The 24,387-nt window shown below is 36.3% G+C and overlaps 3 protein-coding genes across 3 annotated transcripts; all 3 read left to right on the top strand.

Moving 5' to 3' along the window:
* Nucleotides 1-2,382: 2,382 nt before the first annotated feature.
* On the top strand, nucleotides 2,383-5,821 carry alkbh6 (alkB homolog 6). The gene is made up of 6 exons (XM_056237801.1): nucleotides 2,383-2,516; nucleotides 2,606-2,674; nucleotides 2,782-2,842; nucleotides 4,809-4,960; nucleotides 5,048-5,146; nucleotides 5,229-5,821. Exons 1-6 carry the CDS (start codon nucleotides 2,463-2,465, stop codon nucleotides 5,496-5,498), a joined length of 705 nt encoding a protein of 234 aa, XP_056093776.1. The 5' UTR covers nucleotides 2,383-2,462; the 3' UTR covers nucleotides 5,499-5,821.
* Nucleotides 5,822-6,051: 230 nt separating this feature from the next.
* On the top strand, nucleotides 6,052-15,876 carry capns1a (calpain, small subunit 1 a). Its single transcript, XM_056237802.1, has 11 exons — nucleotides 6,052-6,138; nucleotides 6,876-6,950; nucleotides 9,614-9,650; nucleotides 10,526-10,618; nucleotides 10,704-10,761; nucleotides 10,845-10,909; nucleotides 11,978-12,046; nucleotides 12,267-12,345; nucleotides 12,979-13,095; nucleotides 14,332-14,390; nucleotides 15,370-15,876. The coding sequence occupies exons 2-11, from the start codon at nucleotides 6,904-6,906 to the stop codon at nucleotides 15,394-15,396; spliced, it is 651 nt and encodes a 216-aa protein (XP_056093777.1). The 5' UTR covers nucleotides 6,052-6,138; nucleotides 6,876-6,903; the 3' UTR covers nucleotides 15,397-15,876.
* A 267-nt stretch (nucleotides 15,877-16,143) lies between these two features.
* zgc:153990 (uncharacterized protein LOC768125 homolog) lies at nucleotides 16,144-21,258 on the top strand. The gene is made up of 4 exons (XM_056237800.1): nucleotides 16,144-16,281; nucleotides 18,518-18,689; nucleotides 18,864-19,337; nucleotides 20,491-21,258. The coding sequence occupies exons 2-4, from the start codon at nucleotides 18,560-18,562 to the stop codon at nucleotides 20,931-20,933; spliced, it is 1,047 nt and encodes a 348-aa protein (XP_056093775.1). The 5' UTR covers nucleotides 16,144-16,281; nucleotides 18,518-18,559; the 3' UTR covers nucleotides 20,934-21,258.
* Nucleotides 21,259-24,387: the final 3,129 nt, after the last annotated feature.

Here is a 24,387-nt window from a genome sequence, read left to right on the forward strand (position 1 = left end):
GGGATCAATAAGTTACGAAAAACATGTTTTTTGCTTTAACTCGTTAAAATAAGTGAAGCAATTTTTTTTATAAGTTAAACAAGATTCAACTCATTTTTAAGTCAGTTTATTGTAGCCTATATTAAGTTGAAATTACTTAAAAATCCAAGTTGATCGTACTTAAAAAAAAACTTTGTTTTTACAGAGTACAGCATCTTCAAATCTCAAAGACATCATTATTAAATATTTGTGAGTAATAAAATATTGTTACGCAACATCGATTAGGCATCTAAAGCGCAGTGTATAAGACCACAATAATAATAGAAAATTGATTATTTATAACATTAGTGCCATAGCAGTCCAGTTTCATATGGAGAGCTCATGCTGTAAATGCAACTTATTTAAACAAATGTAATGCTCTGTCACCTTCATTGACATTCAAGGACATCAGAATTGCATGAAAACAGACCGTTATAGAAAAATGTGAGCAATACAATCGAGCCTTCCCCGATTCAAATGGCAGAACAGTGTCTCGTCTGATCATAGGAGAAGGATATAATCTGTGAGATTACTATAGCTTTGCTGCTTTCTCCTATAGATGTGTCTGTTTTTCGAAGATAGTTGTAGGGGAGGATCTCATCATTAAATCATGTTGTCAAGGCGACAACTTTGTGTGGAGCGTGGCTTTGAGGAGAGTGTGTCAGAAGAACACAGGCGTATTCCTGTCACGAATTCATCACTATTTCTGCGTAACCCTGGCAACCCAAACTCCCCAAAAACCGCAATACTACAACCAAGTAAATACACGTTACAACACTCAATCATAATGGTTCATAACATCAGAACAGTCGTGTACTGTAAGCATTTCTATAATGCTGCATGAAGCTCTGAGCAACACAATCCGTTAAAACACCAACTCACTATGGACTTGGGTTAAAGACAAGGAGTACATGATGTTTATTATGCTTCAGATTTTTATGAGGTGTTTCACAGTTGTTGGTCTCGCTCAGTTTATGCAGCACACACTGCAGTGGCCGGTTTTCCCATTTACATGCTGGTCTGTTCCTCTCTCTGCTTGCAGTGGTCAAGAGTGATGAAGGCTTATGCAGTGCTCCTGGAGTTGATGTTGTTAGCATTATCACACCTGATCAATAACTATTAATGAAGGAAACCATGGCTGATTCAAGATGTGGCTCTTGCTCTGCCGTTGCCATGGAAACCAGAGCTGCAGCACTGCAGGCTCAAATTGGGAGTTGGGAGAAAAAGAGAGGAAAAAAGCGATAGAGAAGGAGGGGGGTATTTCAGCTGGAATGGGGGAGAAAGGTAGTCCCTATAGTTACAAACACAAATGCAAGTGTTTCATGATCCTTTTATCACTTTACTTACAAGCAAAACATATCTGGCTATCTAATTTTATTAATGAATGTATTTAAAATTGCCGTATTTAAAATTAAAACTGCTGATTCAGTTCTACTCAGCCATCATTGAGTCTCTTTTATGCACTTCCATCACTGTCTGGTTTGGTTCAGCTACCAAATCAGGCATCAGGAGACTACAACGGACAGTCCGGACTGCGGAGAGGATTATTGGTACCCCCCTGCCCACCCTCAAGGACCTGTACTCTTCCAGAGTGAGGAAGAGGGCAGGTAAAATGATCACAGACTCCACACTCACCCTGGCCACAACCTATTTGAACTGTTACCGTCAAGACGGCGACTCAGATCACTGGCCACAAGAACATCTAGGCACAGGAACAGTTTCTTCCATCAGGCCATTTCCCTTCTGAACAGTTAACATACTCCCACTGTTTAGTGCAATATCTTCTAAACTCATGTGATATTTTTATATATGTATTCATACTATTCAAAATACTGTAAATATGTTCATAATCTGTAAATGATTATTCTGACTAAACCCAACTGTGACCCTATACTTTTATACTATTTTCATATTTTTATTCTTAGAATTTGTATTACTATGTTTCTTGTTGTATTTGTATACGTGCTGTAGCCTACCAAGAAAGAATCCTTGTGTGTGCAAGCACACTTGGCAATAAAGCTCTTTCTGATTCTGATTTGTTTTTGTAAATAAAAATATATTTTTTGTCTTTAGTGTCTTGGAGCCGTTCGTGTACTTCCTTCACTAAAACATCATGGTCTTCTATTGAGAAGATTTATGCTTTATGCGTACATTCTTGGCGATTCATTTCAATGGTCACAGCGCCCTCCTCTGAATGCGCACTACCGCTCCGAACCTCCAGGCGGCGACGGTAAAATCACGTGTTTTAGTCACGAGAGTATGCGAGGAAACTTCATACATCCTGCTGCTCATTCAGCAACAGTTCAGCCACTGTAAACATTAATATTTTTTTTTTTAAATGTTTGTCATCTTATGTTTAGAACGTTTGTTTAGATATTCGTCTAATGACAGTCATTTGTTTGCATTTCCAATAAATCTGCGATGGTTAAATATTCAGAAGAACGATGGCAAATCGATGTAACATTGCTACTGACCTGGACAAATTCATTGTGAAAGAGGTAAGCGTTGCGATTTGTCATGAATGTAATGTTTGAATGAACGCATATTATTGTGTTTACCTAATATTTTACTCAATGTTAATACTTAGGCTCCTCCAACTATTTATTATATTCCAAATTTTATAACGGAGACTGAGGAGGAGTATCTGTTGCAGCAGGTAGGACTTTTAAATAGTTTGGACTGCCTGCAATCCTACTTTCTACACCTACACCTACATAACATGTCATCAGTAGTTTACACTCTGGCCTGTGTCTCTTTTGTAAGGTATACAGAGCTCCCAAGCCCAAGTGGACACAGTTGTCAGGGAGGAGACTACAGAACTGGGGTCAGTACAGGCTGTTTGACACACGCTACATACGCACTTTTTAACGGAACAGTTTATTATTGAACCTGTAGATTTATTTTTTTAAGTGCTTATGTGTTTAAAGTTTTGTTTCATATTTGATACATCAGGCGTTTATGACCCTTTTATAGTATGATATAGAGATAATATGGAGTCAATTTTCTTCAGAGGCCCAAACTACGCAATGTGGCGCAGATGTTATTTAACTTATATGTCAAAAAACTAAGATAAAATTCTGATTGATTGTAATGTAAATCAAGGAGATTTGTACAGCAGAATAGGAGATTTGTACAGCAGAATAGCAGCCTACTACATAAAATGCATATTAATATCAGTTGTCACTTACTATATATCTCCCAATAATATGTCTTAGTAAGATGATATTATTTTAAATGCTTATTTTTATTATTAAAGCTCTTGTTAAAATTGTGGGTGACAAACCTATAAGGGAATACAATATGATGATGATTGAGATGTTACAACAAACATTCCTCAAAAACCTGTAGTGTCATATTTGATATATTTTAACATTTTTCTAAAACATTATGTATGGATACTGAAGTAAACAAGTCGCTTCAGTCCAGTAAATTTTAACTTTGAAATATTACAATGTAAAAGCTATTCTTACGTTTACTCATCATTACAGATTTCACAGCAAAAAGACATGTACCATGACCTAAAGGTGGCCATTTTAAGAATTATACTAAAAGGCCTTTTACTTTCTAAAAAATAGTATGAACTATCAATCAGAGGGCAAAAGACATGTAGTATATTATGCGCAACAGGATTTTCAGCAAAGCTTTGATCGTGTTAATAATTTAGAGACCTTACAAATTAATGTATAAAAATATATGATACAATAGTAGAGGTCTAAAGAGTACCTGAAAACCATACTTGAGTAAATGTACAGATACCTTACAGCAAAAATGACAATACGACTTGAGAAAAGTCTTAGGCCTGGTTTCACAGACAGGGTTTAGAGTTTAGACAGTAATTTACTTGTACTGAATGTAGGCTCAAAGATGCACTAGTCCTCAACAACTATGAGACATTGCATCCGCAGAGCCATTCGTATTGCGGATGACCCCTCTCCCTCCTTTCATGGATTGTTCACCCTTCTGCCATCTGGCAGAAGGTATAGGAGCATCCGTGCCGTGCCACCACCAGCAGACTTCGTAACAGTTTTTTCCCTGAGGTAGTCAGATTACTCAACACCCGGCTGCCTCCCAATAGTCATCTGGGTTAGTTGAACACCTAACCGAATAAGACTCATACCACCATACCTAGTAAGGTTCATACCTGGGTTAGTCGAACACCTAATCCAGTAAACATTCATATCATTATACACACACTAACCCAGTAAGACTCAGTACTACTGCAAACTCCACATACATAAAGTAGCTGCATCAGTCACTTTACTAGTATTGCTGCTATACTTGAGCTGCTATGCCATAAAATAATCATAGTCCATGTTTACAATTTATAGTTCTATTCAGTGTATCTATTTATTTATTTTATATATATATATATATATATATATATATATATATATATATATATGTGTGTATGTATGTATTATTTGTTTATTGTGTATTTGCACTTATGTAGTCTTGCGAAATGTTCCGTGTTGCACCATGGTCCTGAAGAAACGCCATCTCGTTCCAATGTATGCCTGTTATATAGAATGACAATAAATATGCACTTGACTTGACATGCCAGTGAAAAACAAGAACCTGATGATTTGTGAGGAGAGCAATCACATGTTTATTTTCTAAAATCAAAATAAAACCCGATATTGCAATAAATCAAGGTCGACACAATTGTACAATAGACTTCATAGGGTTAATTACTATAGTCAGATATACTTTATCTTATTTCTGTTTGATGACATCAAAAAAATGATAGAATATATTTATAAAAAATTGTTTTTTTTCTCTTTCTTTTACAGGTGGATTGCCAAATCCCAAAGGAATGCTCACTGAAAAGCTCCCTGATTGGCTGCTAAAGTACACAGAGAAAATATCTGCCCTTGGAGCTTTTGCTGGAAAGGCAGCTAATCATGTGCTTGTAAATGAATACAAGCCTGGGGAGGGAATTATGGTAAGGAGAGTGAGTGGATTTCCTTTTAATTTCCTGTAGTTATCATTTTGAACCCACCCTTTTTCATTTCAACCTTCTCTCCCTTAGCCTCATGTGGATGGACCACTGTATCACCCCACAGTAACAACTATCAGCCTGGGTTCTCATACGGTTCTAGATTTCTACAAGCCTATTTGTGAGACTCAGGTAGCAGCAGACAGACTCACACAAACAATCTAATCTAACTATCAAACAGCAGTCTCTTAATGGTATCCTCTTCTCCCTGCAGTCTGAAGTTCCTCAAACAGAAAAAAGCCGCTACATACTATCGCTGTTGGTACAACGAAAAAGTCTGCTGATTCTCCAGGATGATATGTACAAGTGTTACCTGCACGGCATTCAAGGAGTTTCTGAGGATATTTTGTCAGAGCATGTGGTAAATATCTCATCAACAAGTGTTCACGTGGGCAACACCCTGCCCCGAAGCACCAGAGTCTCCCTTACAATCCGCCACGTTCCCAAAGTCGTCCGGGCCAATCTGTTGCTTGGCAAGAAGTGACACATGCAAAGACTTGACTGAACTTTGAACTAGACAAACAGGTTATTCATGTTTACACCCTTAAAGTGAAGTGTGTAAATGCAATACACAAAAGTGGCTACAACTTACAATATATTATTGTCAATGCAAAGCATTAGTAGTGTCTATAAGGATATCTTACTGGGTGCCATTTTTGCAGCAGCCTTTGAAATATTTGTCCTCTGAAGCCTGAAAGGTCTATAGGGTTGTCTAATCTTGTACAAACACACCTACATTGACCATTTTCAGTGAAAAGATAAACAAATGGCTATTTTACAACTAAATAAATGAAGTGTATTGCTGTATTTTCTGACTGTTGCAACTATTTTACTCTCTTCGTATAATCCTGTACTGGTCTGACCTGCAAACTAGAACTAGTCGCTCAAGTGTTGGGCCTTCCCCTCCTTAAATTCTTGGAAATATGGGATGGTCTTTCTCTACGATGTTTGCGTTTCGCTCTTTTGGAATGTGGGTTGTGTTTTCACCATAGGCTGGTTGGTTTTCACGCTGACATTTACGCTGTTTGCGTAACTTATTTTAGAATCCGCGTATCCTGTCAGATGCGAACTGTACTGCCGTGTGACAGGCGACAGTTTACATTTACCCCGTTCTCTCTTTTCTGGTAAGTATAGCTTTCTACGCGTTTAACAGCTAATTAAAAATATTCGTACACGTTTACTAGCAAAAACGTTGCCCAGTAAATGTAAGTCATTTGCGGGTTTTACTTGATTAATGCAGATACATGCCAGGTAACGTTAGCTTGTTTAGCGTGCTAGCATGTTTTACTCGCTTCCAGATTTGGTTGAGAATTTAAAAACACACTCATGCTTGATTATTATTTTATTGCCAAGCCTTATTTTTTAAAGAGGACTAACGAATATTGTCACCAGGATAAGTTTTTCTGCTGACGAAAAAAACTGAAAACTTGAAAACACTATCTATAGAAAACAAACCTATCGTGCGTATTTCATGCGATTTGCCAAGATGAAAACCCCCTCAGACTGCATCTAAACTCAATTTCAACGTCGTTTTATACATACTTCTCTTGGTACATGTGTGAGTTTTTTTTCCTCTACCGGTTTAATTAGTGTGGGTGGTGGATGGATGGAGGACATACTTGTAGTGGGTGTGTCCACAGTTGTTTCTTTTAGCATTGTGTGAATGACATTCACAAACCCCCTGTGAGCTCATATTTCTGTGAAACCTTTCAACAAACGTGCTTTTTAATGTAATTTGTGTTGCTATTAATAATGTGTGTATACTAATGTATTTAAGTTTGGTGTGGTTCTGTTAGTGACTATAATGTAATGTATGTATAACAATTTAGAGACGTTATTCTTGCTCTCTTCTTCCTCTCAGAAAGTGAGTGAACCATTTGTGCCACAAGATGTTCCTAGCCAAGAAATTCCTTGGAGGCATTATTGATGTGGTCAGGTGAGGCAATATTTCACCACAAACCTGCTCTCTTTCATCTGTACGTAAGCCAGCCTCTGAGGCTGGAATCTCACTTTATTATTATTATGCTTCAAACAACAACGACAGGAAAAAATAAATAAATCCTACAAATAAAAACACAACTACAGTATTATACATTATCACAAAGAGACCAAGCTCATATTTATAGCTTTCCTATTAGTGCTTTGAAACACATGTAGGCCTACCTGTAGAGAGAAAATTGGTATTTTGTTGGAAAGTTTACATTTATGCATGTAAAATTTAACTCCTACAATTCTAAAATTAATGCCCGATTTTAAACACTGTTATCATATCCCGCCTAAAACGTTCTGGTAGGTGGCTGAAGATGAGAAACACTGCTTTAAATAACCAAACATTACATTTAGGGCTGGGCGATATGGCCCAAAAAAATTATCACGATATTTTTTTTTATATCAGTCGATATCGATAATTATCACGATAAATGTCAAATCTTTATTTCTTTCAAGTTTAAAGGCAGATTTTTGCTCCTAAGTGAAAGTTGTATAAACCAGAGCGTTAATTGTGGTTTTAACTCTTTATTGTCAGAACATATCATGACAAACACTTGCCAAACACTTGCCAAACAGGTGAACATTTCACAAATCTGAGGTAGAACATTCAAACATTTGTCATTTTTCCTTAACAAAATGAATATCTGAATAGAAAAATATTTCTTCAGCACAGTTCGCAGTGCAGCCTGCAATATTCAAATTACATGTTTTGTCTCGAAATGCATATTTGACAGTGAGTTGACAGTAAATCTGCATCCTAACTCAAGCTAATACTACTCTGTTAAATTTATGTTCATTAACAAAAACAGTAACATCTGTTTAAAAATAAAATAAAAATTAACGACCACATTTTTATTTGGTAAAATGTAATATTCTGACTGTTTGAGTTTTATTGAAAATTAACCATTGGCCATCCAGTATCATGCATTTAGATCATGATAACCACAGATAAAACCAGGCATAGCCTATAACTTAGCACCTCACTATCATGGCAAAATGTAACTTTATGGTTTCTATGGTATTTGTATGAAAAACAGTAGCCTTACAGTTAAATACATTGTGTAAATACTATAATTATATTCCATTAGTCATTTAATACATTGTCTAAATTAATAATATTATACAATTCAATATGTATATCCCACATTTCATGGTGCAGTTAATATTACTAGGCTAACCTTGAAGTAAATCCATGGTAGGCTAAATGGATTCAGTATCAATTCAGATTCTGACTGTCTCGTTGCGCGCAGTGTTTCTCCTGTTTGTCAGCGCTGTTTCATCTGCCGTTAAACATTTGTGCTCTTCGCTGAACTCAAGCGCTTCTCACTGAATCTCGTGACCGAGGGCGATCAGAGTAAACGCGTCTGCTCTGCCAGTCTGAGGGAGATCCGCACTAGTGAGCTCGCGCGCGCTGCCGTTTGGACTTTGAGCCGAGCGGATAAACGGTCCGTGTGGCGCGCGGTTGAAATGAGTTTCGTTCCGCTTTTGGCGCATAAACATTATCGAACATTTATCGACCTCTTGATATCGTTTTATCGAGAAAAATTATATCGCGATAATTATCGTTATCGTTTTATCGCCCAGCCCTAATTACATTTTCAAAAAACAAAAACAAAATCTGGACGGGTTTGATCAACAATAAACATAGACGCATTCTTCTACAGCCCTTTCACAAAGCTACAATGCCAGATAAGATGGGCCACAGATACCAATTGTAATGACAAGAGCAGCTCACATGCATCTGCTTGGAAAATAAAAATAATTTAATTAAGGAGCTGAAAATTTTGAGTGCGGATCGAAAAACTTGACAACTTGGGTGGTCATACTTGGGTTTACAAGAACCAACTCAAACCGTGAACAGAGTTTTAAAAAAATCTTTATAGGCCACATTCCCACTGTTTTTGACCATTGCAATATGTAATGATAATCTAAAATAATAATTATGATTTTATTGTGATTATTAAATATATTAAACAAAATAATAACAAAAAACATGTAAAACAAAAAATTGAGAAATACATGATGTACCTCACTCTGAAAAGCATATATATTTATTTATTTAAATGGTAGCCTGGGCAATTTGACAATCACGCTATGCCATATCACAATATCAATTTTTATTTCAATATATCGTGCAGGTCTGCTCTAAACCACACACGGGTTGATGATGTCACATTTACTGTTTTTTCATCCTCTTCTGTCTATAACACTTAAGAATGGAAGAGAGGCTAAATGACTGTTTCTGACCTTTCTTAAAATATATTGTTTAATTTTTATCTAATGACTATAAATCAAAGGATTTAAATTGACTGCCATTTTAATTCATTTAAGTGCTTTGTGGGATTGTAGTTCATTCCTTTATAAACTATAATAAGGACATAGTCTTGTAACTTTGTGATAATATATGTTCAATAAACAGACTGTTCTGCATCCTCTATCTTATTTTTATTTTTTTTAATTTGGATCAGTAGTACTGCTGTCGTGGTAGTATTATTTGTTTATTAATAAGATGGAAATACTGTACCAAAGTGTACTTATACAGCTGTGACTTCTTGTGAATGTGTAGTTGATTAGAAAGCATAATTATGCCTTCTCATCCTGTTTCCACAGCAACATCGACCCCGGCCAGTTTGTGCCTTCTGAACCTGTGAGTAACAGGAGCTCTCAGTGTGATGTTATACTGAAGTGTCTCTGATGGTTGTTGTCAGTCATCTCTGATCTGTTTCAAAAAAGAGCCAATAGAAAGAATTCTGCAGTGTTGTGTAGTGTAGTGCCCTTATTTTTGATGTGTACACTCAATAATAATAAAAATATCTGTATTATTTCTACAGAAGTCTTTAAAAAGTGAATTATGAATGGAAAGCAATAATATATTTGGGGCTCAATTGTGGCACTCAATCATTTGGGTAATTAATAAATCAATTAACTAAGAAATTGATGTTAATTGTAAAAACAAATCGGTTAAAAAATAATCGATTACTAAAAATGTAGATACATAATTTAAAGTACATAAAAATAGTATACATATTATATTAATATTAGATATTCAGTTGGGCAATTACGGACAATAATGATTTAAAAAATGTAATGTTTTGTCGGGGAACAGATTATAGGGCCTATGTTTGAAAATCAAATTGAATAAAAATCTGTGAATCAAAAGATCTGTTTATCCATTTCCCAAAAGATTATGGCATCACCTATTTACGTTGCTTCCTGAAAAACTGGGCTAGAAAAACCTTTTAGACTTTTGAAGAGCTATATCCAATATGATTTATTCTTTGTCAAATGCTTTTATGTTTTGGTAAATAAATCCAACTGCTAAAAATTAATCAAAGTATTGTCTACTCTGTATCATAAAATACACTGTACAGTGTGTATCTGGTAGCTTAGTTAAAACATGAATGATGGAGAGTTCTATATTAGGACCATTCTAGAGCAATATATTAGTAATTCTAAAATATTTTAGTAATTTTAAGGCATATTTGCATTGGAGATGCTGATACTATTGAGATCCTTCCCCAGCCCCCGCCCCGCAGACCGCTGGCTTATGCTGAGGTCAACGAGTCCGAGGAAGAGAAGCAGTTCCGTAAAGTGTTCCAGCAGCTCGCTGGCGATGTTAGTATTACACGAACAAATATTCATATATACACCGATACGTACAATAAACACTGGCTGTTGTAAAAATGTCCTTTTGTTTCAGGACATGGAAGTAAGCCCCAATGAACTGATGAACATCCTCAACAGAATCATCTCCAAACGTGAGTGGTATGTGTGGGTCTGTGTGTGTCTGATGTTTGCTGCTGTGTAATGCTGATTCCCTCTGCCCTGTATGTTATTGCAGATGGTGATCTGAAGACAGATGGCTTTACCATTGAGTCATGTAGAAGTATGGTGGCTGTCATGGATGTATCCTTCCTTGTTTGATCTGGACAATTGCTTTCATACAAACCAATTTTTTGCGCTGATTTTAGTGGAAAATCTATTACAATAATTCTGGCCGATACTGACAGGACGATAATTATTTTATTGGCTGTAAATGGATATACAATTTTGTCTTGACTAAAAATAAAACAAAATCAATTATTTTAGATGGTACAAGAGAATTTAGGCATCACAACATTATAATGTACAGTGTGAAAGATTGATATTCATTTTGATTGAATGGTTGTTAGGTGATATCAAAGGTAATATAAATGTGAAGATTAGCAATTAGCCAATAAATATCTAATATCAACCAATACAACAATAAAAAATGTTGCCGATAGGGTAGTATAGAGTAGACAGGAAGCAAAGTTAAGGGGAAGTACCCGCTTTTTGGCGTGTTCGCACCGCAGGAACTAGGAATGATTTTAGTTCTAGGAACCCAGCACAATAGGAACTACCAGTGACGTTAGCGTACGCTAATCGGCAAGAACACACCAAACACCAGCACCAGACATTTAAAAAAAAAAAAAAGTAATGTACTCACACAGATTATAACCTATATTTTTTGCTCCACAAACTAATTCTACAAACATGGAAAACTGATAGATGGACCTCTTAACCTTTACGCTAAGGAGAAAATCCAACGCAACTTTGAACCAAGCAAAACAAGATTATGTACTTCTGCTCAGCTAGCGACACTGGACGTCAGCCACATGGCAAACACTAATACTTTTTCATATACTGTCTACTTTCTTTGTATAACAGTATCTAATAACGTATTAGACATAACTGTTAAACAGATCATAAACTAATGGAGAATAGGAGCGCTGTGTGCTCAGGCTCTGGCGTTCTCAATAGAAGTCAGAAGCACCGCCAAAACAAAAGTCGAACTCAGGTTGCCAGAAGTACAATCATACAACATGTTTGTGTGCTGCTGCCCACGAGACTATTGGCTCCGACAACCAATACCAATTATTATTATTTTTTTTTTTATCTTTGAGGCTGGGGTTCAGATTTTTGATGGTGTTTGATCTTGACATTGTGCTCCAGAGTGACAGCACAGGTAAATTGGGCTTCCATGAGTTTAAACACCTCTGGAACAACATCAAGAAATGGCAGGTGAGTAGAGAATGTAACAACAGTAGCTTGAAGATTTGTCTTTGTGATTTTAAACCAGAAATTTGATTTAACTAAGCTGTGTATTTGTATGTTGTTGTGTTTGATGTTTTCTTATGAATGTACAGAAAATGGAACTCTGCATTAAGAGTAAAACATTGAGACAGTTAACAAAAAACAAGAGAACAAAGTTAACACAACTAAGCTACTGTCTGTTTTATAGGCAGTTTATAAGGCTTATGACAGGGATCGCTCAGGAACTATTGGAGCAGATGAGCTTCCAGGTGCCTTCAAAGCTGCAGGTAAACACCCATTGTGGATTTACATCATTAACAAAACCCAATTCATGGATTCTTTTGGGGTTCCGGATGTACGTTGTATTGATTATAAGACTGCTTGGAATTGGTTGGTGAAAAATGATCTAGGCCAATATTAGTCTTGTGCTAGTTTCAGTCCAGTGGGAACTAGTCCCTAAACAAGGCTGGCACAATAGCTCTGTTTTCAGTGATGTTAAAGGGGTAATTCACCACTGACAAGATCGGTTTTTAATAAAAACTTTGCTGTCTATGCAGTAGAAAAAAACTGGTGCTACATGAAACAGAGAATAGGGCTGTGGTATTCCCTTTTGCCAAAAATAAACTTCAACACCCATAATGCACTGGGTTCGATCAGCCCATCCGTGAGCAGCAATACAAAATGTGGAAGTACGATCTGTAGTTTTAACAATAGCCCTGGAGCTGTCAGAACTCTGCTTTTTCGTTCAAATAAACGAGGAGATTAGGTTGCTAGTAACATTGCTAGTACACTTCATATACTACCGACATGAAACTGGTTAAAAACTGGCAAACTTGTGCTTTAATATATATGCATTGTGCTGATCACATTTGAACTGTATGTTCATCCACTGTATAATCTCTCTCTTGTGCCTCCATCAGGTTTCCCATTGAATGAGCAACTCTTTCAGATGCTTATTCGCAGGTATAGCGATGAGAGCGGAAACATGGATTTTGACAATTACATCGGCTGCCTTGTGAGACTTGATGCCATGTGCCGTAAGTTGATAATAAAGGAAAAAATACTTTTTAAATAGTTTTAGCTGAGTGAAATGGTTTCTTTCGTAGTGTTTAATAGCTCTAGGAGTACACCGAGTAGGGAGTAACATGGTCTGGAAATGTAAACACTGACTTAATCTTGTTTTCCCTATTTTGAAAGATGGCTTGTTTAGTAGTCGTTAAATAAAATGACAGCAGCAAGGAAAATTTATTGTTTACTCTTATTCTTATTTTGTGTCCTTTAGTCCATGTCTGCTTTGAAGCCATGTGCTAGTGTACTGCTTGAGTTGGATGATGACTCAGCTTGCACACACAGGCACTACAAATGTTTGTCCAATAAAATGCTTTCTATAATGAGAATTCCCCCTCCCCCCAATACCACATGTCTCTGACTAGCAAAAGCAAATATCAAAACATGAGTGTGGTGTGTAACCTGAAGGCTACTGGAAAATATCAAAGACATCCCACCTCTCCCCGAAGTTCCGGAAGTCTCCCAGCATTTTGATAGTGGCTCCCTGACGCCCGCAAATTATTCACAATATCCCAGAGATCGAGCAAGCAAGAGAGAAGCCCTGTTTCAACCCAGTATTAAGATGCGTTTTTTGGTAATCCAAATCACAAGTGGTCAGCCAAGACGCATTATCATTGACACCTGGTACTAAGATGCGTTTCAAATTCTGATTTCATTGAAATCTCTTATTAACCCGCAACCCGTGTTACACGGCTTATGTGAATATTATATTATAGTATATTATTTATTTATTTTTAAGCATTCATATGCACTACCTTCCGGAAATTCGTTTTTTTCAGGGTGGGATGTCTGCAATAAAGAAAGAAAACATTGTTAATCAGTGTTATTTCATGCAATCTATATGAGGAGCTGTTGAGGGATTAAAGGTATTTTATCAAATTTACTTAGTTCGGTTACTTGTTGCTCCCCCTGTAGGCTATTGGATAATTCAGCCATTTTGTTAATTACTTCAGTATATATATTAAGATCATCTATAATATATGATGTCTCAGAGCAAACAAGTTTGAAATAAGAGTTTTTAGCTGACTTAGTAAATAGTCGTTTTTTGACTCTGTATCTAAAAGTTACAGATAGTTAGTGTTTGCGGGTTTTTTTAAATTATATAACCCCTTTAAGCTATGTGTCAATAATTTTATACAGAATAAATTAAGTGATTCTTTATTTAATAAAGTGTCTTATCCGTGTTTTTTGTTTGTTGACTTCAGGCGCCTTCAAGACTCTTGACAAAGACAATGATGGCACAATCAAGGTCAATATTCAGGAGGTAAGAGAATTTTGATATCTTTACAACTTAAAGGAGAACTCCGGCGCAAAATGAACCTTTGGTTTAATTACACATTGTTACCTAGTCAACTGTTATCTGAGATTTGTTTTCATGATTATCGAATGTAAATAGTTTTATCTCTAAAAACAATTTAGCCTATAAAGCTAGTATATTGGGCATAGTGTAATGACAAATAAAAATCGCTTGTTAATACCACTAACAAGGCTCAAAATAGCCCCACACTAGCACGGTAGCATAATGAGGGTCCCTACCTTCAAACCGAAGCATTGAGAACTTTGTCAGTGTCCAGACAGTTTAATAAGAAGATATTTTAAACATACAGTCAACTTCGCGGATACAGGCACAAGCCATCTTTGAAATACAGTCTTTACCAGTCGATCTACGAACGCCGATCCAAGCCTGCTGTTCGCGCTCACCTTATCACAACTTATAGCTCGTTCACATTCTCACCAGCGCACTTGGATCGGCGTTCGTAGATCGACTGGTAAAGACTGTATTTCAAAGATGGCTTGTGCCTGTATACGCGAAGTTGACTGTATGTTTAAAATATCTTCTTATTAAACTGTCTGGACACGGACAAAGTTCTCAATGCTTCGGTTTGAAGGTAGGGACCCTCAATATGCTACCGTGTTAGTGTGGGGCTATTTTCAGCCTTTTTAGTGGTATTAACAAGCGATTTTTATTTGCCATTACTCTATGCCCAATATACTAGCGTTATACTAGCTTTATAGGCTAAACTGTTTTTAGAGATAAAACTATTTACATTCGATAATCATGAAAACAAATCTCAGATAACGGTTGACTAGGTAACAATGTGTAATTAGACCAAAGGTTCATTTTGCGCCGGAGTTCTCCTTTAATGACACACATTTACATTCTCTTAAAAATAGTATCAAATTTACTGGGGATAAAAAGTTCTGTAATATATAATTATAAATGAAATTATGTCTGTTCACAGTGGCTGCAGCTGACAATGTACTCCTGAGTGATATGAAGGTCTGCGATGACGTCAAATCAGTTATATGCAATAATGACTTTATGCTTTACACATCTCCCTCTCTTTTTTTCACACACTATAGCACTAATTCTAGAGAAATGCCAGCATGGAGCTTTTCAACCTCTGGGGTTATGCACTCAACTATGCCATTCTCTTTCTCTATACGTTTTATTTTTATTTTTACAATTTTTAGAGCATTTAGTCCATTAGTAGCATTGTTCAACAGAAAACTAACCAAAGAAAGAAAATTATAAGAAAGTGTCAAAATGAACAAATATGCCTTTATGAAGGGTTTAGGTTCAGCCACAAATATGCAAAACTGTTTTACATATTGATGTTGTCAGTTGGTGCCAATTTCGCATGAAGTCAGTGGGGGATGCAAGGGATAAAAATATTGCCATGAATTTATCATGAAAATCTGGTGTCAAATACAATTTTATATTGAATAAAAAAATATATAGTGATAAACTTTGTGTTTTCTTCATCAGTTTCTTTATTGATGAATTCCATCATTGTTGATGTATGCTTTGATGCAGTAATATTTTCTATGTTTCTATATATATTATATAGCAATCTAGCGTGTTAACTCCAATTACTATAAATGAAGCATAAACGTATTCATAAAAACGCGAAAATGTTAGCTAATAGGAGGACATTGCCGTCAGCTTTAGCAAAAGCGTGTGTGCTGAACCTGTTAGGTGAGCACCAGCGCCACTGATACAGGAGTGGTCAGACCTGGTAACTGCACCCACCCATCTACGCCACGGAGAACAGGCTAGAAAGTGCGCTTGCGCAGCGCATACGCCGCTTTCTACGAAGTTTCTGGATATCTGGACGCAACGCAAAATATTGATTACATTTGACCATTCTGAGGTATTTTCCAAGCTTTTGTAGTCTTAAAGTACTTTATACGCTTACGGCTTTCCTGGAGTTTACAAACTGACCGTTAAAGTGAATGTGATCGCACATATCGTGTAAAATAGCTAACGTTAGCTAGCTTAAATAGCTAGTCAGTGATGATTGTAGGTAATAAGAAAATGGGGGCGAAATGTCCTTCCGCATTCAAGCGTTTTGTTTCGTTATGATAACAATGATATTCTGTTTATCATTTTTCGATTTATGTTTGCTCGACAACAGTTGTGTGCTGCTTGGGGATGTAACGTTATGCGTTTGGTTTAATTCAGTTGCTTTAACACGATGGCGCTTCCTCGCGGCACAAAGAGAACGCGTGATGGTAATGCGTTTATGTAACTAACGTTACAGTTCTAGCTACTACACCTCGATGGAAACATGCGCTCTTTCGTCTGGAGCTAATAGCTAGATGAATGAATGAGCCGGCGTTTTAGTTGCTCTTCCTTCCGGGACATCCATCGTGTGTTGTTACTTAAGATCATCTTGTAACGTTAGTTGCAAATCAAGTGATTTGTTGATCTGAACAATGCATGTAAAATAAAGTCGCACTCACGGTGACGCTGACGTTCACTAGCTGGTATGCGAGACGTCTCATGTCTCATAACATTGCCTGCCAGTAGTTTTTTTAAATGGCAACCTTTCCACTTTGACATTAATCAGAGGGGATCAATAGAATTATTTTACATGAATGTACAATTTAAATGAGAAAAATTATGCAATTATCCCTAAAACCGGACCCCAAAACTTCATATTGATTAAATTATGCATTGAGCTTAAGAAAAACAAAAATGTCTATATTTTAAAGAAACATTGCTACTATTTCCTAACAGGAAGTTAGTCCTCTTTCCATATTTAATTTGCTATAAGTTCTGAGTTTTATATTGTTATTTATGTGTTTTAACATAATAGTTTGTTTTCAGTGTCATGGCCATGTTGTGTCAACTTTGTCACACAAATTGTAAAGAAAATGTTACATTATTTCTCCCATTTTAAGTTGGCATAATAAGTTTAATTTTGACGATTATGGTTAGGGTACGTGTACCCATTAAGCCCAAATTCAAAACAAGAGAAAATCATGTGATTTGTTACTTCCCTGACATTTTTTATTGCATACCAATCAAATTTGGTAATGTTGAGATGTGCATCCTGTCTCAGGGGACTTTGTAAACATTGGCACAACAAAACATGGTCTCTTTTCACCATTACTCACTGTGGAACCATAAACCCACCTTATGTGTTTCAATGAGGAATCCCTCTAATTACAAACTTTGGAGACCCCTCTAACTCATTTTCAACTAATTGTTAATTGCATTTTAACAAATGATTTTTCATGTCAATATCTAGGGAAAAAAAACTAGACTTAGATTTTGGTGGGCTTAATAGGTACACTTACCCTAATAGATGGAGCTAAAATGAATTCAAGTTTTTTATACCGTATTGTTTCAAAGCAGCTTTACAGAAAATGCTTGTTTCAGTGTTACAATTTTGAAGTATTCTGTTATCAGCCAGAGATGAGTGTGTCAAAGTAAAGTCCATATGGCTGTAATATACAGCTATAAGATAATACAGGTTATGTGGTTAGTTGACATCATGTATTCAGTTTAGCAGATCCAAGGAATTTGTTAGGCAGCGATTACAGCTTGTGCTCTTAATGATTACAATATGAGGATAATATCTTAACAGTTTTCTATGTTGATCTGAAGTTGGCATTATACATAGTTTCACAAGTGTTGCTGTCATCTGAAATTTTTTCAATCTGTGCATCCTGAGGTAGAAACAAGAAATCGAAAATTAGCAAAGCTGCTCTTCAAATCAATTTGAAACCACTTCATTTATTGAAATGAATGCAACATTTGTCCATATTTATAATAAAAATATTTCAATTTCTGATGGTGTTGCCTCATATTAAGTGACAAGGAAATACACATTTTGTGAGAAAAAGAAAGAAGCTAAAGAGGTTTCACCCAAACGTCTGTGTGAACAGATTAATCTAACAGTTCTTTTAAGCAGCCTGTTTTGTCCCAGCACTCAAATATGGCTGCAATCCGGTTTGTAAAGCTAATTAAATGGCAGGGTTCTGTATAAACAAATGAGTTTGAATGACAAATTACATTTTTAGTAAATACTGCAATCTGATTCAAATCAAAATAATTACTTATTGTTTTTTTTTAAATGGTAAATTCTACACTTTACACAGACTCCCCCGTAATTGGACTGAGTGAAGCGTTCTGCCGTGAAGATGTCCGTGTCTTCGCTCTACCTCAAACAAGACAATATGGTGCGCTTCAAGAGGAGAAAAGCACGTTTCTCCTTCAGTGAAGTGCACATCCTGCTGGACGAAGTGCGGAAGAATCGCCACATTGTTGTGGGTGAGTTTTACCTCCGTTTGACAGGCAAAACCTTTCTTAGCAAGTTAGCAGTCTGTTATAAACTAAATGAGTTTGCTCAGATTAGACAACCACCAGTTGTGTTTCATGTCCCTATAAAATGGACAAACTGTACATAAATGTAATGTTCCCATACTTTTCTGTGTCTGTGCATAGGTAAGTTTAACGCAGGCATTCCCTCTGACGTGAAGCGCAGGAAATGGGCCGAGATCACGGCGCGTGTTAATGAGATTGGAGAGTGTGACAGAGAGATCATGGAGGTGATCAAGAAATGGTCCGACCTCAAATGCGACACAAAGCGCAAAGTGGCTGCTCTGCGGACTGGTGCTACAGTGTCCCAGCGATTGGCACGGTCCAATATTGAACTGTCCCCGATGGAAGTCATCGTGGAATCCATACTTGAACTGGACAAGAAACCATGGGAAGCTACACAGCGGTCCAGATCTCGCAGTCATGGTGACGAACAAGAGCCTGTGTGTGAGGATGAGGAAGAGGAGGATGGGGGGTTTGTGGGGATGGGGTCGGTCAACAGTTCCCCGAGCAGAGGAATGGATGTGGGAGGAATGCCTGCTACCACAAGCGGAGCTGGAGGTGCTAGTGAGATGCAGTATGACGGATCCAAAGCTGGAGGTAAACAAACTGAAAATACTCAAGTTGGACCATAAGAATTTTCATTAGATTTAGCACTGTGGTTGTGTACACACTAGAGATCCATTTTTGTGAAAGTTCACTGCAAGAAACTTTAATGCACTATACTGTGTATATATATACATATTTTGCTTTGATCTAAAAAATTAAACAGCTATGTTTTCAAAACCTACTGTTCAAAAGTTTAGGGCCAGGAAGATTTTTCAATGTTTTTTAAAGTAGTCTCTTAAGCTCTCTAATGATGCATTTGCTCAGAAATACAGTAAAAATAGTAATATTGTGAAATAATATTACAATTTAGAATAACTTTAAAATTAGACAGTTCTATTTTAATATATTATAAAATGTAATTTATTCCTGTGAGGCAAAGCTGAATTTTCAGCATCATTACTCCAGTCTTCAGTGTCACATGATCCTTAGGAAATGATTCTAATATGCTGATTTGCTGCTCAAGAAACATTTATTAGTATTATCAATGTAAACCTTTCTGCTCCTTAATATTTTTGTGGAAACTATGATGCATTTTTTCCAGAAATCTTTGGTAAACAGAAAGTTCAAAAGAACAGCATTTATTTGAGATACACATTTTTGTAACATTGTAAATGTCTTGTGTAACTTTTGATAAATTAGAGAGAATAAGTATGAATATCTTTAAAAAATATATATAATTTTAAACTGACCCCAAACATTTAGGCCTGGTTTCACAGACAGGGTTTAGATTAAGCTAGGATTAGGCCTTAGTTAAATTAGGACATTTAAGTAGCTTTTATAAACGTGCCTTTGAAAAAAAAAAAACATTACTTGTTTGAATTCTGAGATAAAACAACCCAAGGGCACTGACATATTTTAAGATATATCAGTGCAAGTTGCTTTCAGTTAAAACAGCTCAAACATGCATTTTAGTCTGAGACTAGGCTTAAGCCTTGTCTGTGAAACCGGCCATTAAAGTAGTGTATTGTTGATCCAACCAAGTTGTAAATTTAATGTCTGTGTGAAATGTCTGAATGTCCCAAAACAATTTGTGTATAATGTTTACATCCATGTTTTCAAGAAAGAAAGAAAAAATGGTGTATCGTAAACTTGTGATGATATGGTGTTTAACTTATGATATGACTGTTTACTTGTTTGATCACAGATCCCGAATCCCACTTAGACTCAGATGAAGACAACCGTGACCTCTTCCCATCATCCTCCATGGCATCTGTCAGTAACTCTTACTCTGAGGAGGATGGAGTTGCAACTAGAGGCAATATTGGACACGTCTCCTCCACAGCCACCGCCTCTGCTAAAAGACCCTCGTCTTTCTCTGGGGCGGAGCCAGACAGTTCACGCGAGCAATTAGCACACAACGCAAGCCTTAGCGTGCAGGAGCAGCACACCACTAACGCTCTTCTGGCCACGGTCTCCCGCTCGCTTGAGCTTCTTGCAGAGTCCGTGCAGCAGCTAGCGGAGACGCAACAGGAGTTTGCACGCGAATCATTGCAGATACAGAGGGATACCGTGCAGGTGATGCGAGAATTTGCCTCCGGCGCGCTAACGATACTACATGAAAAGGTCAACGGCAAACCTGCGTTGTGAAATGTGTGTTTAGCAATCAGATGATGACCAACAAGCATCAGAGTGTGACCCGTTGTTGATAAACTGCAGTCAGACAACGATCATGAGTAACTTTTCACTGGAACGTTGGTGACCTTCTGTATCGCAATGTCAAGATGTCAAAATACTGTGATTTAGTGCAAGGACAAAGACAACTATTTGAGAAGATGCTTTTGTATCTGGTCTCTCTCTATATCCATAGGGCACACTTAGGGTTTTTGTTTATAGTGAAGTGCAAAAATGCGAGTGCGACCACTCCAAAAATGTTAGCTGAAACCGTGCATGAAAGAGATTTTGTTTGTGCCTAGGCAAGTTTATTTCTATAGCACATTTCATACACTATGGCAATTCAAAGTGCTTTACATAGAGAGGAAATAATCACAAAACAAAAGCAAGGAAAATTTAAACAGTTATTCAAAAGCTTTACATAGAAAGGAATTATAATAATCACACGATAGCAATCCATAGAGCTTTGCATAGAAAATAGACACAAAATAAAAGCAGTTATAAAAGGAATTAAAGGAGATAAATAATACAGTTATAAAATGAATTGGAGTAAAATGAATTAAAATAGTAAAAAGATGATACATAGAATAAACTTCTCATCTTGCAAAACACCGGTGTATCTTATTTTGACTGAGATTTCCCCATGAATCCCCATGTATTGCCTACAGTAATATGATCTTCCACAACAAAATATTACTTTTTTCAGATTATAGGAAATTTTGAGATTAACATCACAGGACCTACTTTTAAAATGTATAAATTACATGGTTTTATGCAACGTCTGTTGATGAGTTAAAGATATAGTTCACACAAAACTTCTGTCATCATTTACTCACACCTTCATGTCTTTCCAATCCTATGTCTTTATTTCTTCATAAAGGTATTTTCAAGAATGTTGCTAACAGTTTTAGTGACCATTGACTTCTATTTTATTTGTAGCAAGTTTATCATCTGAATGCTGCTGTAAGGAGCGTGTTTCTATTTACTCTCAAACACGTACGTTTCATATTTATTACAGCTATGTGAGTGATGATGCTTCTGTAATATTAACTGTTTTTAACTTGCAGTCACATTTAATGGTGTTCAGGGACAACTAAAAGCTTTCTAAGACCAGTATACGGTATACAAGAAGGCATCTGAATCTCATTAAAATAGGTCTCATATTTTGTCTAATATGACATTCTTTTCCAGTGGAACTTTTTCAATTTATTTTTTTATACTGTGTTCACTGATTTAAAAAAAAGTGGGACAAATGTACATTTTCAGGAACCAATTTTCTTACTTCAAGCTTATATTTCAAGTTAATGATGTTGTCTTGTCACTAGAGGGCAGTGTGTATTTTAATTTTCACGCAGTGTGTTCCTCAGATGATTATTTTACTGCATGTGTTTCTTCAAAATCATTGGATTTTCCAGCAGTGTGAGTTTCATGTGCGTATGTTTGGTTTTTGAATGAAAACCGCTCCATAAGTGAGCCTGATATTTCAATAAATTTTAACTGAATGGTTAGACTAGTGTTTATTTTATGTTCTGCTGATATTATGTTCCACTTGTAGACACACGTGCATGTTTATGCCTGTGCTTTTACTGAGATATGGCATGGACACTTAGCTTCTCACTAAGTTTCAGACTGGAGTGTTTAGAGCTCAAGTATTGTTCTCTGATTCTCCAGGGCTGAAGAGCTCTGCTTAAACAGCTGCCGGTGTGTATGTGTGTGTATGTGTGTGTGCTGATGTAGAGCTGTGGTTGGGGAATGCTTTGTGCATGTTTAAGACGGCAGCTGGTAGCCCTATTGTGTGGTTTAGAGACCTCTGCTGAAAAAAAAAAGTACTTTATTGTGGCTGTCTGCAGATTGTGAATATGTCTGTATCAGTCATTTATCACATTAGCCATCTTCACTGGGCGTCGCACCAGATACACAATATCAGGTTTTGTCTTTGGTTTAGGTTACATTAAACTGCAGGGTTTTTTTTTTTTTTACATTTGGTTATTTGAAAACAGGTTTAGTTGTCTTGCTTTTATTTTGTTATTTGGCAGATAGATAAGATTGATTACTTGATTATCTGTTCACGCTTGAATTTTTAAACTTTTAAGTTCATGTTAAAGCTGGTCTTGATTGTTTTATAAACCTTTTTTCTTCGAGGGAAGAAAAACAAAACAATGAAAAGACAAGTTTCCAGGACTAAATAACTGTTTTTGTGATTTTGTGTACGTATACACTTCCGTTCAAAAGTTTATGGTCAGAAAGAGATTTCCTTTTGAAAGAAATTTATTAAGAAAGAAAATTAAATTGATCAAATGTGACAGTAAAGACATTTATAATTCCCATTTCAAATAAATGCAAATAAATATTTATCAAAGAAAAATAGATTTCTAGAAATATTTGTTTCCACAAAAATATTAAGCAGTACAACTGTTTTAAACATTGGTAATAATAATAATAAAAATAAATGTTTCTTGAGCAGCAAATCAACATAATAGAATGATTTCTGAAGGATCATGTGACTAAAATATTTAAAAAAAATAGAAAACAGTTATTATATTTTAAATTAAAATTCTATGCCACAATTTGACTATTTCTTTTCAGATACATGCAGTGAGCATAAGAGATTTCTGTCAAAAACATTTTTTTATTTAAATCTTACCCGTAGTGTGTATGTATTTGGATGTGATTTCTCTGAACCTGCCACACATCGGCTGCCATCTGGAACAAAAGAAGCAGACTGTGAAGCAACAGCGGATAGATTTATCGATCCTTCTTTTTTCAAGTACAACTCTGTCTTTCCTCCCCTTCTTCTGTTGTTCTGCTGACCTCTTCACCTTTTCATCTCTTTCTTTCACCCCTGCTGATTCTCCTGCCCTCTCTTTTATCCTACATCTGTCACTCTGGGTTCTCTAATAACATAACGCTACCTCTGCTGTGAGGCCCTCTTTTCCTCCTCGGAGGTTCAGAGCTTCATGGTGGGGCCCGTTTCAATCCCCCCTATTCAACTGCATGAGCCAGGCGTGTGGCTGTGTAGTTGCGGTGTGTTCTGTGCACCTGTTCTGACATGTAATGTCTAACACTTATTATTAATATATATATTTTTCCACTTTCACCTAGGTTTATGTTTTTTTTTTTGTTGTTAATACAATTATAATATTTATTATTTTAATCTGACTGAGATGTCTGCACCTTGGAATAAAACATTAAACGCTCCAAATAAATATTAAATAATAATTATTTATATTTATTTATTATTGTATGGTTTGTAAAATAAAATTAAGGTATATAAATGTTTTTTTTTGATGGGGCCAGATGAAGAAAGAGAGACAAGGGAATAGGTTGAGAACATGAACCAGGCTAGCCTGGGAAAACCCAGACAACTTCCGGCAAATTTAGATTTGCTCTGAAAGTTAGTCTGGCAAAGAGCTCATTCAAACCCATTTCC

Source organism: Rhinichthys klamathensis, unplaced genomic scaffold, assembly GCF_029890125.1.
Source record: "Rhinichthys klamathensis goyatoka isolate OS25496 unplaced genomic scaffold, OSU_Roscu_1.1 h1tg000501l_1, whole genome shotgun sequence".
Lineage (NCBI taxonomy): Eukaryota > Metazoa > Chordata > Actinopteri > Cypriniformes > Leuciscidae > Rhinichthys > Rhinichthys klamathensis.